Here is an 18434-nt window from a genome sequence, read left to right as displayed (position 1 = left end):
CTTTTCCCGGAGTACCTCCTTTGTTCACCTCCAGCTTTAATTACTGAAAAACATTTTGTTTTATAGAAATCTGTGGCAAAATAGATGCATCCTTCATAGTCATCCTATTTCAGGAAGTACAGTGACTGCTATATTAGTGACATCACAGATGGTAAAGTCAATTTTAAGATCTACTTCACATGCAAAACCTGGCATACAATATGAGTGAATACTAATGTGTAGAAGAGTTCTATGAAGAGTTTAGCGAACATAAATCATTCTCCAAAGCAGCAAAGATTCTCTGAACCACTGATGCAATTTATTAGGCTGTATTTTGAGGGGAGTGTAGTGGCAGAGTGGGACTCAGGAAGGCAAATCAACAAGAGGATTTATGTGCCTGATTGATGTACAACTACCTTTTCCACTTCAGAAAACCTAAGTGGAACCTTGTCAACTTAGAGGACGTTTCTGTGGTGTCAAACTTCCCTCTGTAGCAGAAGCTGCATCTTTGCAAAGTGGAATTACAATGGGTTCTCTTTTAAAATTTTTTGTAGTCACTCTTTTTTAATTCTCAGAGTCATCTGATGTCACTGTCTATCTCTTTATATCCAGTTTGTTATATCCTGTCAGATGGTGATGTACATGTGCTTCTGAGAAATATATTTGGCTAAAATTTAGATGAACAAAAAATGACACTTTTCTGAAAGAGAATGAAATCTCTTTATAGAAGGAAAGAAAAAGGAGGGATCAGTTTTTTCAAAACACCCAAATTGCTTGTATGTCACCTGCAACATAAAAATTAGTTTTTCCATTCTGAAAAAAAAATGCTTTGAGCAAGGAAACAAAGAGATTCATCCAGAACATTTGCAACACATTTTGGATTAGCCAATGTAACACAAAAAGACCAATGCCCTTGTTCTACGTCTAGCTGAAACATCTCAAAGTGCTCTGATTGTTATTCAATTTTAATACTTAAAAGATTGCTGCTTCTTTGGGGTTTTTTTTGACAGAAATAGCAACTGTGGTTAATGATCACCAGGGCTTTTATTTTTTTTATAATAATATGTCATTTATCAGCAGAGAAGGAGAAAGGACTCTCAAGAGTCATGCATGTAGATACATAAACTAAATACTAATTTTTCTTCCAGTTTTCTGTTTTGCTTGTACATTAATGGAAGATCTGTTTGTTCAAAGTAAGAAAAGTCCAACAGGTCCAAATTGGAGACCAAGCTGTGAAATAAAAGGTTTTAAGCCTAGATTTTCTTCTTAGACCAAGTCAAATAGTATTTACCTGAAACCTGTAGTACTCTAAAAACATATAGATATGTATGTGGATATATATAATAAATCATTTCTTCAAATCTATTTATATTCCTAATTCCCTTCCATTTGTGGCTGGACAAGATGAGCAACAGGAATCATAAACTTTAGACAGTAGGCAGATGCTGCCCAGATCTGATGGCAAAAATTCTGGAGACCAGTTGAGCCAGAAAGTTCTTATAGTTCAGGATGAGGAGGCAGTCAAATATCACAAATATTCTACATAATTTTGGAAATGGATGATTCTATTAAAACCTTGATTTTTCTATTTTTCTTTTTTTTTTTTCACTCAGCATAAGCCCTGCTGGGCTTCTATGCAATTGTTCTGTGTCTAGCAGGTTCAATACAAACTCATGACCCAAATATCCATGACTTTTCAGGAGCAGACACTGGATGTGTCAAAGACAGGCACCAGATCAAATAATTCCTCCTAGTCTGGCTCTCATTCCCTGGAGTCTTTACTAGTCAGGGCTTTCAAATCTGCTGATAGCCCAGGTCTAAATCACTCAATGAAAGGTGCAAGTTCTCAGTGTACCTGAAAGTGAAATCTCAGGACACAGAATTCTAAAATCAGAGGCACCCTGAATAAAGTACAACTCTTGAATATTTGGGAGCACAGAAAATTAACAAGACATCTTAAAAAATGAGCAATAACTCTAGATAGAGCCTGTATCTGTGTCAGAAATAGAAATTCAGTGTGCAAAACAAATTGAGTTAAATAGTGTGTTTAACTCATTACATCAACATTTATATCTCTCATAGTTACAGTGATTCAAGGAATATATTACAGGTTTCTTGAACAAATGGAGCCTGCCCACACTAAATGAGTCAGATAAAAATCAATTACATAGTGGATTTTTAGCTGTGGAAATGATCAATGTCATCATTGTTCCCTTCCTAGCAACAAAATATTGGTGCTGATCAACCAATCCCTTTAAGCTGGTTTGTGCAAAACATTTTTAATATTTTTAATATTATTTTATGGACTCTTTGATAAAGGAAGGCCATTTGGTATCAAGGCCAAATATTAACAGAGCCTTTTTCTAACATTGCTAGCACTCTTCAGTGCAGTAATTCATTTTTAGTGTAGTAATTCATTTTTGTTTGCACTGAATATCAGAGCTTATGTTTTATCATATAATGTTTTATATCATGTAATGTTTTAGGCTCAGATTGGTAAATTTACTTGTAATAGTGTAGCCATTCTGGAGTCTCAGCAATGGAGCAGGATATAGGAGTATACTCGTAAGAGATACTACTGTAAGTTTTCAGAACTTCCTGATTTTTATCCATTACCTGTTCTTGGAGAAGAAGAGGAGCTGTATCCTATGCCAAACCTTCCAAACGTTGCATCTGCTATGAATGCTGTCCTGTTCAAGGACTCACAGGGAGAAGAGATTCTTAAAAAACAGACAATACATTGTATGCACTATTTATTTTTAGCATGAGTAAATCCAAATTCTTTCTAAACAAATACAATTATGTGTGATTTTTTTCTATCATGAGGTTTTACCAATTTCCATTATTTTCTCCAACTTATCCCTCAAGGACTCATATATATCAGCAGGCACTGAAAACAGATGTTGATATTGCTGTGTGTATTGTTTACACCTCCAACTTTCACTGGATTCCCTGAATTCCAGATGGCACATAGTCATTCTATTCTATATATAAGATTAAAATGGTTTAGTTTCAAATCTGCATATCTGTCTGTGCATTGTAATTTTAATTCCAGTGTTTAGACCAACCTTGTTATATCCTTTTCACCTTTTGTACTCTTCCAGTTTTGTTCTTTGTCATCTTGTCATTTGCTGAGATTAGGAAAAAGACTCCCATTCTTCAACCACTGCCTTGACTATTTTGCTCTTTATTTCAATTTCTCAACAGAGATAGTAAATTTCAGAATAATTTATTTGTTTTATTAGTACTTTATCTAGGTCTTTCGAGATGCATACAGTCTTACTTTAAAGTGCAGTAAAAAATAAGGTAGAATGTCTGTTATTGGATTTTTCAGAATTTCCAGGAACTGTAAGTCTTGGCAGCATGATCTAAAGCACACTCGAGTAAGTCTTACGAGATCTGGACTCCACAGATCTGCACTATTCTATTCACAGCCCTTACTAAGCTAAATCTTATGTAAGAATTTTATATTCAATGCCTACATTTCCCACTTCTAATCTTTTATTTTCAATATATTGCATGCCCTCCCAGAATGGTACATTTCCCTCTGTATGTTCACACTAACTTTATAAAATTAGTAAAACTCTCAATTTATACTCTATAAATAAAGGAGACCCATGCTACTGTAAATTATTTATTCAGTGCCATTATATTCATGACACTTTGTATAACAAATCAGGTCTTATGACAAAATTCTGATGCTTTATCTAGGCCCCATCTGGAATGAGTCCATGAAAATCTATAATTAAACCAACATAGATCAGTAGTAACTTTGAACAACTTAGTCATAGTAAAATGAGTTTAGCTCTGTAGCATTTGGTCCATGAGATTGGCTTCAAAAATGCATACTTCAAATTTGGCAGAGTAAAGGAAGCAGGAGAGAGCTGAAATCCCCCTCCTGCATACACAGTCCTGATTCTCAGTTCTCACGTTTATAAGCAAATGTTCCTTTATTTCTGCAGATGAAAACACTTCTGCACTCAAGCTGTAAAATCACAAGAAAATGTGTTTAAATTACAAAATTAAAATTTCTCATGGCCTCCTCATTACTGTAAGTAATGCTCAAGGTGATCTAAGATCAAAGGATTCCATTTGAAGAGGAGGCAACATAGGGAGGCTGCACACTCACCATCATCACCGCCTAGAAAAAGCTGAGCATCCTGAGGCTCATCCATGATCCATCCTGCAAAGACGTCAAATACAACAGAATACAAGTACTGACAACAGAATTTTGTAGAGGAGAGCACCCTATACATGTCTAGAAAAAAAAAGAGCTGTGAAATTACAGATTTAGATAAATCTAGAAGATTTTACAATCCCCATCTCTGCCAGGTCTGATTCAATCTTTCAGACATGCATAACTTGACAAGAAACATGGTTGCCTTTAGCAACACATCCAGGTTAAGTAAGACAAAGGTAATTCAGGTGCTGATCACAATCTCATGTCCTTGTGCTCCAGAGCCACACTATGCTGCTTTGCCAAAACAATCTACATTTTTTGGCCTGATCTTGATGTTATTTCACTTGCAAAATTAATCCTGACTTTAGTCGAAGTCACACAGCAGTCATATATTCTGGTTTATAGCTGCTCAGCCCTATTAAGCAAATGAGAAGAAAATGGAAAAGAAATAGAAAAGGTATAAAAAAAATTTCTTTGCATGACTGAGCCAACTGCTCTTACATCAGCATGAGTTCTATCATGAGACTGTGATCACCCCTTCCTATTTGTTATATTTTTATATGTTATATTTTATATGTTTATATGTTATATTTTTATATTTGTTATATGTTGGGATATTTAGATAGGCTACACCTGAGACTTAAAAATGCGCTTTAGTTTTTATTTGCGTAATATACCACATGCTGCCTCATAAAGAGAGGAATTGACAAAAACTACTTAATAAAAAAGACTTCCCCTAGTGCTTTCCATCTAATGATCTTTAAGCAGTTTACAAGTAGGACTGAAGAAGCTGTTTTTACTTGTGGATAATAATACCCTCATTTTGTAGATGGAAAAGCCATCTAGCCATAGGAATGCATTTTAGTTGACAACATTAACCTTACCTAACACATTGCTGCAGATTTCACACGATGAGTAGAGGCACTCAGAACTCTGCATGTTGCACCACGCAGAATAATGGGGTCCCAGCTGTTCAACTGGGAAACTGCAACCGTACTGTTGTTCCTGGATGGCTGGGTCAAAAAGGAATTCTAGGTCACAAGAGATGAAGAAAGCATTGCCTTGTAAGGGTCACCCATGTATTTCAGTCATCACCTCACGGGGTAGCTTGGTTCTGACAGGAACATGAACTGCATGGGGCCTGGTCCGTGCCCGCCACAGCGCCCACAGCCGTGGGCAGGGCAGGGCAGGCCGACCTCGGGGCACTGGCAGCAGGGAGACACTGGGGCTTTGCTTGTTCTGCATAACTTCTCTTTTCTTTTTCAGAGAGTAGTTGCTGATGATACCTAAATTCTGGAGCACGTTTAAACACTGAGGAAACCTGATGAGAAGAACCCATGAAGAAACAAAGGTTGCCAACGCTCTTAAGACAAGGGGTTACTTCGGTTCGCAGGTTAGGAATAAGCTGAATATGATGTAATCTATTACTTTATTATAATTTATTTAAAAGCCAGCTCATCCTCGGGGTACGTTCCACCCTACGCCGCCTCCCACACATGGCGGTGCTGGGAGTCGCCCCGCAGCCGGCCCCCGCTCCCAGGGCTATCCCAGGGCTCGGCCCAGAGCCGCCCGAGCACGGCTTCCAGCTCCTCCCCTCACACCAGCCCCCGAGCCTCCAGCGCGGCCACGGCGTCCCGGGCCCTCCCGCCCGCGCCAGGCGCCGCCCCCGGCGGAGGCGGTGCCGCCCCCTCGGCGGCCGGGCCCGGCGGTGGCAGCTGCCGCGCGGGCCGGGGCGATGGCGGCGGAGGGGAGCATGTTCCTGAGAGCCCGCGGCAGGACTCTGACCGCCTTCCGCCCAGGTACGGGGAGCGCCTGCGAGCTCTTCCCCGCCGCGTTGCCGGGCGGGAGGGGCGTGCTGAGGGAGGCCCCGGGCTTCCCCGGCGGCGGGAGGAGCTGCCGCTCGGGAGAGGGAGGTGTGGAGCGCCGGGGCCTGGGCTGTCTGCCGGCGAGCCCGTGGCGGGGAGCGGGGACACGGGGGACACCGGGCGGCCGCAGCGCGGACGGACACGGGGCTGTGGCCGCCCCGCTGTGCCGCGGCGGGCCCGGAGACGCCCAAGTTTGTCCCCACGCTTTGGCTCCCGTGAAGACGCCAGCAGTGTCCAGCACCGGATTTGTTTTAAAATGCTTGTCAGTGCTGCTGAACCGGGTCTCCATAGCCTATGAAACTGTTGGTGCCAGGACTGTGCTGTCCTGTGCTTGTACCTGTAGGGGTGACCTAGCAGGTTAGCGCTGGGTCACTGTCGTTGCTCAAACGAAAGGCAGCCGTAAGGTGGTTCACAGCTTGGTAAGATGCTGCTTTCCCCGGGATGCTCAGCCTCGCTCAGGTCAGCAGCGCAGGTGCTCCCCTGGCCCTTCCCCGCCGTGCAGAAGCAGCACTGCGAGCCCTGGGCTGCAGCCAGCCGAGGCAGACGTGCTTCCACACCCGCCAGGTGTGGAAGGAGACGGGGCCGAGCCAAAGGTGGCAGCCGCCTGTGACTGCTGGTTCTGGCTTGTGGCTGGACACAGAGGAGCGCATTTAACACGTTAACATCTCAGTGTATGCACCTGATTGTAAAATTCTCCCAAGGATGGAGGTTCTACAGTGTGCTGCGGTTTTTCAGGGACACAGCTGAGTTAAGAAATAATTTTCTATGGTCATTTATAGAAGGTCTTCTCTGTGTTTATGAATTTTAAATGGTATTGATTTGGTGAGGTCAACAAGCTATTTCATCCCATCAATTTTGTGGTCTTTTCTTGGGTTGCACTGGAAATATTTAGCTTTGCTTGTTGCCAAATAAAGAAAAATCACCAACTCAGAGCATGTGAAGTATATGTATACAACCATTCTGGCAACCTATTAATTGCAGATGGTCTGGTTGGTTTGGAACAGAATGCCTAGCATTTGCTGAGGGGACAGATGGCAGACAAGCCATCTAGTTAAATCAACTATACAGTGAAATTTTGACAAAAGGAGTGTTCAACAGCAGTGTAAAAATTTCTGAGTAAAAGCTGTATCTAACTCGTTCTCAAAAATTTCCTTCAACATGGAAGAAAACATCATTTGGGAATCTGTTTTCCAGGAGTTCTTCTTTCTCCTGAAGTGTCCTTGTTTGAAATTCTTTAAATTAGTTAAGAGTTCTCTTACCAGTTGGTTGCTTTTAATCTTGTGCAGGATTTGTTAGGCTATCATAGTCCAGCTACCATCTTCGGGTGCAGTATTTTTTTGTAAATAATTTACTTGGGTCTTTCTTAAGAGGCTAAAGTTCAACACAACGTTTTAATAACTAAATTATTAGGAAAAAAGAGAACCAAGGGCTGTTAAAACTGAGGCAAATTTTCATGCCGTTTAAGACAAAAATCAGTTATCTCTGTTTTGTTGCTTTTCTCAATCTTAACGTTTCACTCCTGTTAAATATGTATCCACATTTACTGCCACTGCTGTGGTTTGGCACACTGTTTCCTTTTAAAATTTGAAGCCACTATTGAGAGCTAAATTTCCTTCCTTTCTTCCTACCATTTCTGCAAAGTCCCTCTTCCCTACTGGTAAATTGTTCAGTCTGCTTTTAAATAACATAAAGGTTATACCTGTAACCTATTCTCATCTGCCCTTGATGTGGGACATGTGCATGAGGAGCTTGAGGTGAGGGATTGAAATTACCTGTATAATCAATGAGGCACTGTAGTAAACAGTGTATAAATATCCTGCCTGATTGGCAAGAGACCTTCGTGTGGTTTGACTTTAAAAAATAAATTATCTCTTTTATGCCCATGTGAAATTTTGCTTCAGCTGTCTACTCCTTCTATTAGTATTTGAGTGAAGAAACAAGACCATATGTTTTGGTAAGTGCTGTCTTACCACTTCTCTCCAGAAGTCAGGGACTTATTTGGTTTTGGGGGATTTTTGGATTTTTTTTTGGTCCCAAGTATGTCAGTAGCATGCTGTGCAAAGAATTTTTGTGGAAGTGGTGGAACACTTTTTTCAAGTAACTAAACAAGTGATAGTTCTGTCAGTTTAACTGTTTGAGAAGTGTCTGTTTGAACCCATCTTTTGCTAGTTTTAGTTGATGGTTCCGAAACCTTTATGTGGAACAGGCAAATAACCATTATTGCATCCTCACAGTCTCAGTTCCACATGTGATTTTGTGTTCCTTTGTGATGCCTCTCTCACCCATCTTGTACATACTCTCAAAGTTTATTCAATTACTTCTCATATTTTCATTTTGCTCTCTTCTCTATTCTTTTCCAATCTCTGATTTTTTGCCATTTTTGAATGTTGAGGTGACTTCTCGGTAGCACTTGGTAAAAATCATATGAAGTTGGTGGTGTTTTCCCCCTGTGCGCTATGCTGCACTTTTTTGCACAAAGTTCATCCCTTTTTGAACACTCACTGCATAGGAAGCCTCTCCTCAGCTCTTCACAACAGGCCTGATTTTCATGCTGTCAGATGGCTTAATTTTAGCAAATTCCACTTCCTCACTGTTCAGTTGCTGTGACAGATTGTTTTGAGTTTGTTGAACAGTATATAGGTCCTAGTACAGATCCAGGTGGCATCTGGGTGTCTTGTCCATTTTTTTTTTCTTACCAGCTTTCTGTGCATGCAAGGACTTCATTTTGTATTTCCAGACAGCTTGGCTTCTGTAAGAGTCTTTGATGAGTAACAGATGCCTCCTGGAGATGGAATCAAGTGGATCTCCCTTGTCCCTGTAAAAGCTGTTGATTACTCTTTCTGAAGAATCAGTAAACACAGGAGCTACTGTCTTGGTTAGTGCTTCCATCACTTGTCTGTACAGATGCCATTTTTGTAGTCAGTTGTTACCAGAACCCTTTAAACCCCTTTTAGATGTAATAGTGGCCACCTCTGTGTTCCTTTGGTGCAAGGGCAGGTTTAAGGATAACTCCCCAGAAATTTCACTTTTGAGGAGTTCTATGGATGCCACCTGATCTGAGTGCTTTGTTAGTGCCTACATCTATTTGTTGAATCATCTGCTGGTATTTTGATTTGAGACAGATCTGATGTGCTGTCTGTCAGGAGGAATTATCACATTAGATCTTCACAAGTTCCCTCACAATGCATGAGGATACAGAAATGTACCTTGTTTTTCTTCTTTTCAGCCTTTCGTTTTGGGTGCATCTTGCATGTCTGGAACATGTGTTAACCTTAGTGACTGTATGGCAGACTACCTGCTCCTAATTCCTATACAAAGTGCTTTATTAGTTCTCAGTTTTATGCCGTTTCCAGTTCTTCACTTTTTTTAACTTTACTTCTTGGACTTCAGTATCAAACCTTTCAATGTATAAAATCTTTCTTGGTTTTTTTTGTTTGAATGCCTTAGCTTTTCAAAGGACACTGACCTGCTCTTACTAGCCTCCTTGTCACTGTTACTTAAGTAGTCTAGACAGTCTGGATTCTTTTTGGTCTTTCTGAAGTCCCTAGTAAATGCTGTGCATATGGTCTGAGCCTCTGGGATAGTGTCTTTGAATAGTTTCCATGCTGTCTTCAAGGATTTTTGCACTTTTTAAAAGCATCATAATTATATATAATTCGCCTTCCTTTGAAATTAAATACAACCACAGTTGATTTCTTGCTTTCAGAAGAGTGTTAGATCTTGGCACATTATGATTACTGTTCTAGAGCTCTTCAACAGTAATATTTTTGAGCACTGATCAGAACTGCTTCCCAGCTTGCATATTCCATTCCCAGTACTGTCTCCAACTCTCATATGGATTAGGGAAATTTTTATGTGGGTTTTGAGAAACTTTCTGTGACTTCACCTTGTCATTATGCAAGCCACCCCCCTTCACACCTACAGTTCTGGGCTGTAAAGTTTTTGTAATGAGTTTACATGTTAAATTTGGGGGTGGGCATAAGGCATGACTAGAATTTAGCTTCTGTAGCCCTCAGTACAAATAAACTGTGTCTGAGGGGGCATTTCTTACCTTGATAGTTATCTAAGAAGTTTAAAAGTATGTCTTTTGATAACAGTAGCACTGTCTCATTTACTTGAGAGATCATATTCTGTCATTTAGTGTTTCTACTGACAGTATTTTTGTAGTACAAAAATTCTAGAATAATTACTCTTTGAAAGGTTTTTTTTCTCTCTGAAAATGTTTTTTAATACCTGATTTGAAGGGTTTTTTTCCCCCTGGTACTTAAAATGGCATAATTGCACAGGTTGCCTTGGTCATTCAACAGAAACTTCTGTAGTCATATCTTTGGTAGACTCCCAGGTACCCGAGGATAAACAGCTGAAAGACTTGCACATTTCTTTAGACTGAAATCTTTGGTATTTAGGCATACAAAAATAATGAGTTTTCTAAGCCACATCTATTGATAATATTTTAATATATAACAAGGAATTATTAAAAATTTAGCACAATTCCTTTATTGGTTTTTAAGCTGTTTCAGGACTGAGAGTAATGGAAACAAATTGTTGCTGTTTGTGTTGTCTGTGATGTGTACATACTGACTTCACTTAAGAGATTATGTTTTCCTTCCTGCATAGACCTTCTCTGGAAAACCAAGGTTGTGCTTCCTTTTCAATTTTACCCAGAAAAAGAATCACAGGCACACTTTGTAGGCAGAGACAACACAGGGCAGGGAACCATGTCCCTATGTCTGTGGTGCTCTGATTTTCAGGAAAGTGGTATTGATTGTCCTGTCGAGTTCAGTGTGACAGTGAGGGCATTTTCATATTTGTTACTGCCCATGATGGACTGAGCAGGCACTGGAGATGTGTTCACGTCCAAACTGCTCTAACAAAGTAGTGTCTAAAGAGAGATTTTGGATAGGAGTAACTTTCTGTAACTGATTTGTTTCCATTAAAGAGCAGCTGGGACCTGGATCATGACTAGAGGCTTGCTGCAAAAACAGCTGTTGGCCCTCCTGCCATTTGTACTCAGTGGTGTTTGTTAGTTCCGCTCTGCCAGGCTTGGGCAGACCCCCAGTATGGGAGCAGAATGATCCCCCTGAACACTGTTCTTGAGATCCAGTGCAAAAACCAGAGAATGGTTCAAATGGGCTTGTGGGACCTGACTTACAGGGCAGACAAGGTTTGTTTGCTCACAGAACTTGTTCTGTGGGTAGCTGAATCAAGAAATGAACAAGCAGCTGGTGAGAGGGAAAAGGAGGGTACAGAGTAATGATCTGAACAGGGTCCATTGATAAACCATTTCATTGATTGTAGGGCAGAAGACTTCTGGATCCATCTGTGGTAGTGGAAGATGCTTTTCCCAGCTGTTTCTCCTTTCCACCCAGTTACCATACCAATTTGTTGGAAGAGCACTCAGGCAGACCTAGTCCTGGGGTTTTCAGCAGAATTACTGAAATTGCACTAGTAACAACACTTGAAACTTTAGCTGGACTGGTGTCACGGCTTGCACAGATGAGGAAAAACTTGCAAAAACAACTTTGAAGACAGACCAGTGAGGGCACTCAAGAGTTACCTCTTGGATGAGCTCAATTCAGAACAGGCTTGAGATTGGTGCCAGGTGCAAGTTCACAGCAATGGTGTACTTATACAACTCTAATCATGATACTTTGTTTTTATGTTTATAGTACTTAAAGCACATTCCTGATTTTAAAAAATGAGTTGTAAGTTTAATCAATGTCCTTACATTATTTTGTTCCCATATGCTTTTGTTTCATGGGAAACAAAAGCAGTGAGTAACAATTGATAAGTAATAAGCTAATGGAATTTGATTTAAGTACTAAGGTTATTTGTTTTTAATGTTTCTGGTTGGAGTGATCAAATAACAAGACAAAGGTAGAAAATATTTTTTCAACCTTACTGTTAATTTTGTAACTATTTGATAAGTTATTGAATAGCACAGAAATAGCTATTGACTGAATTACTTGACTAAGACCATTTAACTAAACTAACATTTTAAGTAAATGTTATTTATGTAGCCCTGATTCCTGGCTCTCTTCTGATATCCCTGCTTCACTTCCTTCATTTTATCTTTTTCTTTCCTACAGGAGAATATAGCACATACCTTTGCATCATTTTCAGTTCCTTTCTTTTTTCACCTCCTATCTCCTTCCTTTTCTCCCCACTCTTCACCACCTCCACCCCTGCATCTTCTGTTTCTCCTTTCTTCTGCCATTTCTTGATTCTGTCTGTGTACTGAACTTCTCTTTTTGAAATTCATCTTATCAGTCTCTCTCTTTGCCTCACATGACCATCACTCACCCACTCAAACCAGAGCATCTGTGCAGAGTCTTAGAAACATTCAGGTACTTAAAACCTAGAGAGTTATTGTATTGGCATGAATATAAGTCAGGAAAATAAAATATCCCTGAAACATATATTAGAATAACCCCTAGTCTGGCTTTCCCACCTGCTCCCTGACAGTGCATTGTCTGCTTGCCAGACCTGTGTATGTCCAAGTGTTCTGTCTGAAGTTCCCTGGGACCTGGGCCAGCCCTGCTGCCTGTGCCACCCAGCCCGGACTGCTGCAGGTGCTGCAGCTGCCTGTGGCCACCACGCACCATTGCTGGGCGGGTTCTGAAAGCATAACACAGTCTGTCCATACTTGAAACACAGCCTATAAAAACAAATGCTAGCTCTTTTTCTAAGTAGTCTCTGTAAAAATACTGGCTTCAGATTAAACAATTCAAAACAAGTAGATTTTGCTCAGCATTGATTTATCAGTACTGTCTATCAGGCTGCTGGAAAAGGGACAGGTATTAGCAGTCCTGCCATATTGTTCAAAGACTTGTTCTTTTTTTCCCCATTTAATGAATAAATTGTGCCACTCCTCCAAACCAAGTTCCTGTTCCAGGCATTCTTTTTTTTCATTTTCATTTTGTAGAGGTCATAAACAGTTTCTGATGCAAGCTTCCTTAACTGATTTTTTTTTTCCCTATAGCTTTCTACCTATAAAAACTGTAAGTTGATTTCTCTGCACAAACAGTGCCTTTACTGCATCCTGTAAGCTGCTTTTATGGCAATTGTATTTTTTTCATGCAAGTCATAAAATAAAAACCTAAATTATTTTTGGCATTCAACTGTTCCATAAGTCTTACACTGCAAACTCATGGCTAGATAGTTTCATTCTAGATAATTTCACTTCTCTGAACAGTTGTGTAACTTGAAGAATAAATTTAATTTCGGAATTAAAAGCCAATGACTGGCTAGAAGTTTCTGTCTATAAAATACATCAATATTATTTAGAAAAGTCAGTGCTGGTATATAAATAATTGTGTTTGGAAATGAAATGTTAGTTTAACTAAAGTGCAAAAGCTTTCATTTGGAAAAACGATCTGATGCCATAGCAACAGGTGACAATTGCAAGCAGCTTCTGGGAGTTGCCTACATTCCTCATCCCTCACTCTGGCCTATCCATATCCATGGTGCAAGAGATGAATTCTGAACTCTGTTTTCTAACCTTGCTTGGAAGAAACACACTCCCCTTCTTGCAAAGTGTGAAGCTTCGGTTCTAGAGCTTGTGGAAGGAAATCAAAAGTACATCCATGTGTTGAACGTGCTACTCCTTCTCTACTGTTACTAGAAGACCAGAAGACCATTTGCCTCAAAATGGATTTCAGCTCAGACTGACATGATATGAGAGTATATTTACAGATTATATTTTAATTTTAAATTATTTCTATATTTTCTTTTTAGATTCAACTGTAGATGGATGTAGTCAGTGAGTTTTTAACAGTTTAAATGCTGTTTAAAAACTTCCAATAACAGTAAATGTATTAAGCCAAATAGAGCTGTCAAAACTAAAATATTCAGGTTGCAAATGAATGCATATAGACAGCTGGAGAAACCGCAGTGTACTTGTGTTTGTACTTCAATTCCAGCTTGAGACGTGTCGGAAACAGGCTTCCCATTTTTGTTTGAAATTTGTAGCCAACTGTTGTTTTATTTGCCCAGTACGGAGATTTTTTTCTTCCAAATGGGCTTGTAGGCCTATATGTCACCCTTTCTTTGTTGCACTTGGTATTACAATACTGGAGAAAGAAGTATATGAAAAATCATACCAGTATAGATTCTGTCCTACCCTCTGCCTACGCTGACTCTGTCAATGGAAATTTGTTTCTGAGTTCTCACCTTTTTGTCATAGGTCTTGGGAGCAATTGTGGCAGCAGTAAATATGAATTTTCATTGTTGCTGATGATTCTGATGTTGCTGGGTTTAGTGTTTGCTGACCTTGGACCTGTTGACTGGCTTCAGTTCTGACTCCAAAGCATGTGCTACATCCAACTTTTCTCTAAAACTATGAGAACAAAAAAGCATCTGACTCCTTAATAATTTAAGAAAAAGTCTACTGTAACCATAAAATGTGAAACTTGTGTATGTTTTAACTTGTTAATTAAAGAAGCAATAATTGGAATCTTAAAAGAGTCAACTGAAATCTCATGTTACACACTTGTGCTGTGTTGTAGTCTTGTAATTTCCAGCAGTACTTGCTGAATTCTTCACATACTTCTCCTCTAAACAGTCTGTAATTACTGTGTGATATAATTACATTAATATGCTTTCATTTATTACAGCTATACATTAGAGGAAAATTTTGTACTTCTACCTTTATATTTGTCCTGTATGAATGAGTACAGAATTCCGTACGTGCATTAAAGCACCTACTGAGGTGAAGAACAATCAGTTTAATGATGCGTGGAAGCTTTTATTCTCTTTTAATTTGTCTCTACTGGTTTTTTTTTCCCTGGGTTTTTTTTCTTAGATGCCGAGTACCAATGGAAAGGGCCCTTCTACTTCATCCAAGGAGCAGATCCTCAGTTTGGACTGATGAAAGCTTGGACACATGGAGACACTAATAATGGAGATGATGAATGGGGAGAAGAAATTAAATTAGCAGAGCAAGCAGTGCAGGCTGTTAACAAACTAGACCCTAAACCCAAATTCTTTGTGCTGTGTGGAGACCTTGTCCATGGAATGCCAGGTAAGGCAATTAAAAGTGCAGAATATAAAAACATTTTTTATATTTCAGATTGGCAATGAGGCTAATTTACTTGACTTCAAAATAGTCTTTCGTAAATATTAGTTCCTGTTTTAGTATTTTGGGGGGGAAAAAACTGTGATTTGTAGATGATTCTTGGGATATTATTCTGATTTTTTCATCTGACTTCATGTAGCATTCATCTTAAGGCTGTACTTCCATAAATTATTTGCTTGCTTTGAGATGACAAGGAGAGGCTCTAGCCACTGGGGAAAACTAATGCCAAGAAAATAGCAAAAACTAGATATGGCTTTTTGAGTACCTAAAGTGAGTAAAGCTCAGAGAATTCTATAGATTTCTAGTGCTTAATAGATTCAAATATTTGAGTTTTTTAAATGCTAAAGGTCAGTGAGTTTGAGCTCTAGCAACTCTGTCCTGTGGCTGTGGGACTCTGAGCTCAGTGTGTTTCTTTGTACACTGAGAGGAAGAACAAAAAACCATCCAGAAAGGTGAGTTACAAGAAAGAGAAGTACTTTTCTGGGAAGCGAAATGAGAAGTGGTGTTACCTGCTGAGAAGTGGTCTGGAAAGCAGATCTAAGCATGGTGTCCCACATTTGTTAGCCCTGATAAGCAGCAGAGCTGCAGACAGCCCTGGCTCTGTCACTGCCAGCACCACAATCCACCCAGGGAGCCTGCAAACATCCTGTGCCTTGTGCTCCCCTCTGCTTCACGCTCCACCGGCACCTGAGGAGCTGCTTCCCAGCCCTTGCTCACACAGCAGGGCTTCAAGCACGTTGGAGACCTCTCACTAATTCCTTCAGTGTCCCACAATGTTAATTTTAAGACTTTAGCTGTCAAATTGATTGACAGTATTTGTAGGCTTTCTTTTGATCAGAACACAGTTTTGCTGAAAGAGTGGGAAAGTGTAAAAAACAACAGATTTAAGCTTGATTGAATCTACTGCGTAACACCTCAGTAGCTTGACCATAAAGTATGCCATGATGCAGTTCTGTTGGCTTACGTGCTTCCATTAATTTTGGAATCATCTTCCTATAGCAGAGTTTTAAAAAATGTTTTGATTAGAACTTCTAATTTGTGTAGGTGTTCCAAATATTTTGGTTTCAGTATCCCTTAAAAGAAAAGTCAGGACAAATAATATGTGTTATACATCCTGTTGAAAGCGATCTTTCACTCTAAAAATTTAAATAATCCAGGAGGCTAAGTTAGTTTCTGTTTACCTGGATATTTCTCAAATACTCATAAAACAGTGCCAAGTTCTGAGTACTTTTGTCTCTTTTGACTTCAAACAACATTATGCTAAGGCTTCTCTGTTGGTAAAGTTTAAGTGTGACCTAGAGAGCCTTCCACTGGGCAGTGAATGGCTGGATACAGTAAGTCTTTCTGTGTGGTACTTCTGGTATTTGGTTGGGGTTTTTTTTTCTAGCAATGGTTCTCTGTAGTCATTATTGTCCCTTTTGCCAGTGTATGTCTCAGACTTGGTAATGTTTTAAATACAAACCTGTCAGGGCTTTGCAAAACATTAGCATTATTCATTTTGCTAATAGATATGTGAAAGAAACTGAGTGGATTGTACTGGTGAGATCACCTACATTGTTTGATGGATGTGCTGTGCCTTGTATAAATATTTGAAGCTGCCTCATGCAATTTCCAAGAAATTGCAAGAAAGAGCAGTTCATTACTCAGTAAACTTAAGGGTCTTTTCCAGGCTAAATGATTCAATGATTCTGTGATTACCTCACTTGAGCCACCATATTTTAACTTCCCTAATAATTTCTTGGTGATTGAAATTATGTTAATAGTTTTCAAGCCTGTGTTATCATGTAGTTATATAAAGTGGTTAAGGAAATGCACTATTAAAAGGAATTGTAGAATATTCAGCTGGAACAATTACTTCATTATTGCCTTTGTGTTTGTACAAACGGCTTGTTCTGCTGTGTGTTGATAAACATACAAGTACAATTTAACCATTAAGTTGTACATAAAAGGACAATTTTACAGCCCTTTGTCTTTCTGTCTAAACTGATGACAGAGATAACAGGGACTTGCTCTGTGGTGCAGATACCTGTGGATTAGCAGTCTTGGACTGGTTGCCTAAAAGGACAGGGAGATTATACAGTTTTTTAATCAATTCCTGTTGGTAAAAAGCGTGTAGGCAACACAGATCTTCCTCTCTTAATACATTTTATCGTGGAGTACTGAGGGTAAAGTTTTTGATGGATTGTTTTAAAGCATGCACTGTAGCCATTTAGCTGAACCAGTGTTGAAGCCTTTTGCAGAAGAACTCCAAGAAATCTCAGAATTCCAGCAGCTAGAAGTGATGAACAGAATCCTGATCAGCTGGGAAGCAATCAGGCACAGCACTTGGAATCCATTACAGATGTCATTAGAGCAACGAAGTAATCATATCGTGGTATTTAGCTGCTGATTAAAAGTAGTTTGTACTCTGCATATTATTTCCAGAAGTTTTTCTTGATTACATAATCAGAATAGGATATCTATTCTTGGTAACACTGATATTGTGGTACAATCACATCAAGAATTTTAAGTGTTACCTTATAGTGCAACTATCTCACTGAATATAATTTCTATGAACTCTATGATTACACTTAGATACACCATGACAATGAACTACTTCCTTCTGAAGGCATTTGTGTGCATTAAGTATAATATAATTTAATATGACAAAAATGGTAATCTGTAAAATATTATTGATCAGATTGTGCTTATTTGCATTTTTCTAAAACTCTGGAAATCGATTTCTAAAAATGTTACTGTTCTCATGTAAACTTGGAACCTTCTGTTTGGTTTTATGAAAACTTTCCGTATTGTTCAGTTACCAGTACACCTGGAGCCCAGCAGTCCAGTTCCAGTCCAACAGCCAATTCCTCACCCATTTTGTTCTCCACTCATCCAGACTGCAAGATCCCAGCTCCATAGCCCATTGATGATTATAGAGCAGTGCCTCACAGTGACATCAGCCAGCACTTTCAGTACTCTTGGATTCATCCCATCAGTCCCATGGGATGGCCTAGGCTGAAACTTTACAGGAGATGCTGATTCCATCCCTGGTGTTGCCTGGCTCCTTTAGGAGAACGTTTCAATGCAGGGAGGCAAAGGAAGCTCTGAGTATCTGCTGCTTGTCACTGTCTCACACAGCAGTGGGTTGTATTTTCTTTATTATTGTATTGCTAAAGTAGCAGTAGAAGCTTTTGCTGCCTTCTGCTAGTTGGAGCCCTGAGAGCACTTTTCCTGGCAGCAGCCCTGCATACCAAACTACTTTTTCAGTATTCTTCCTTTCAAGGGTGTCTTTTGTTCCACCTCTCTTTTATGTCCTTTTTTCATTGGTTCTCAGGCATGAGTTCCTCATTTA

The 18434-nt window shown here is 39.5% G+C and overlaps 1 protein-coding gene across 1 annotated transcript in view; it reads left to right on the top strand.

Moving 5' to 3' along the window:
- Positions 1-5842: 5842 nt before the first annotated feature.
- Positions 5843-18434, top strand: part of CPPED1 (calcineurin like phosphoesterase domain containing 1) — a 37349-nt gene continuing 24757 nt past the window's right edge. The window contains exons 1-2 of the mRNA XM_041462835.1: positions 5843-5958; positions 14828-15046. Coding sequence (XP_041318769.1) covers positions 5895-5958; positions 14828-15046 — 283 coding nt within the window. The 5' untranslated portion in view covers positions 5843-5894. The remainder of the gene's footprint in view (positions 5959-14827; positions 15047-18434) is intronic.

Source organism: Pyrgilauda ruficollis, unplaced genomic scaffold, assembly GCF_017590135.1.
Source record: "Pyrgilauda ruficollis isolate IOZ18807 unplaced genomic scaffold, ASM1759013v1 scaffold16, whole genome shotgun sequence".
NCBI classification, from domain to species: Eukaryota; Metazoa; Chordata; class Aves; order Passeriformes; family Passeridae; genus Pyrgilauda; species Pyrgilauda ruficollis.
Note: the sequence above shows the minus strand (reverse complement) of the source record. Positions and strands in the feature narration are given on the sequence as shown.